The sequence below is a fragment of the Cyprinodon variegatus genome, unplaced genomic scaffold (assembly GCF_000732505.1).
Source record: "Cyprinodon variegatus isolate N-32 unplaced genomic scaffold, C_variegatus-1.0 Scaffold1572, whole genome shotgun sequence".
Classification (NCBI taxonomy): Eukaryota; Metazoa; Chordata; class Actinopteri; order Cyprinodontiformes; family Cyprinodontidae; genus Cyprinodon; species Cyprinodon variegatus.
Window position 1 is genome coordinate 17708 of NW_015152025.1, and position 1303 is coordinate 19010.

A 1303-nucleotide genomic window follows, 5' to 3' on the forward strand; every position below is an offset into this window, starting at 1 on the left:
ATTTACTTATGTATCATATTTAGTTATTTTAAAACAATTGTTTCATGTTGGAAGGGTAGGACATGAAAAAAACGTATCTAAATATAATGAAGTAGATGCCAAAAACCGTTGCATCATTTCTTTCAGAGAATGAATAGCTGAGAGGCAGGAATGATAAAATAACCTGACCTGATATTACCAGCCCCTGAACACGGGACTTGCCTTAATTGAATCCCTTTGAGTGCATTTTTGACAATATTAAATGTTAATGGCAAAAACGGGTTATGATGAGACTGTTAAACAAGGCAAAAAGTAGGCTTCAAGGGGCTAAATGGTGAAGTTGATATGAAGTTGTGAGGGTTTGACAGTAAAACAAAAAATGTTAATCAGGTCAGAGTTGGGGATGGGGTTTGTTAGGGGAAAATAAAAGAGGTGCTCTTACAACTTTTCCAAGGAAGTGCTCTGTCTGAGGGAGGGGTCACAGCTGAAGGCAGGACAGGAAGAACACTGTCAGAGAAACACTACATAACATCTAGAGGGGAGTTGAAATAAAAACTAGTACACGTTCACAGGGGTGGGGGTGGGGGGTGTATGTTTGAAAATAAAATGGGAATATTAGAGATCAGCTAAACTAGCATCCGTAGAAAGTAAAATAAAACAGTTTTACAGATGTTGTTTATTTAGGATGAAACGCTTATAAAGCAGGCTTCAGACAATAATGAAACTTTATTAATCTCACACTGGAAACATTTACCTCTACATTTAACCCTTGGGGAGCAGGGGGCTGCCATTGTGTGGCGCCCAGTGAGCAGTGTGGGGTTAAGTGTCTTTGTTCAGGGACCCAGAGTGGCAATCCGTGGGAGTGGACTACCTGCCTCACCACTAGGCCACACCCCCAGGTAACAGGAAGCTTAACAAGTTGAAGCAAATCTTCTCTGTTTTAAACTTAAAGATGCCAAAACTGTTATCATGTTGGTCGAAAAATGTTGGCAATTCTTTTTGGGACATTTCAAAATTAATTTCTAATTCTACAGAGAATGGATAAATAGACATTTAGTTAGGCAAAATTAACCATGGAAAACACAAATAATAGCTGATACCAACATCTTTAATCTCATCTACATTTTGTATTTGTTTTGAATAATTAATCTGATATACAGTATCTGATATACAACCAATAATCTATCATTGCAGAAAGGCTGCTTAAAGCGGAACACTGTTTTTTACATTGGGCCCTTGATTATACGTTATTAAAATCAAGGGCTCAATGCGCGCAGATGACGTCATACACACTCCGCTTTGTTTTAATATAAATATAAAAAAT

At 37.6% G+C, this 1303-nt stretch overlaps 1 protein-coding gene across 3 annotated transcripts in view; it reads right to left on the reverse strand.

The window, feature by feature from the left end:
• Positions 1–1303, reverse strand: part of bves (blood vessel epicardial substance) — a 26945-nt gene that overhangs the window by 12634 nt on the left and 13008 nt on the right. Inside the window, exon 8 of one of the 3 annotated variants that reach the window (XM_015403823.1) lies at positions 422–463. The exons of the other annotated variants lie outside the window; for them this stretch is intronic. Coding sequence (XP_015259309.1) covers positions 422–463 — 42 coding nt within the window. The remainder of the gene's footprint in view (positions 1–421; positions 464–1303) is intronic. 3 annotated transcript variants of the gene reach the window in all.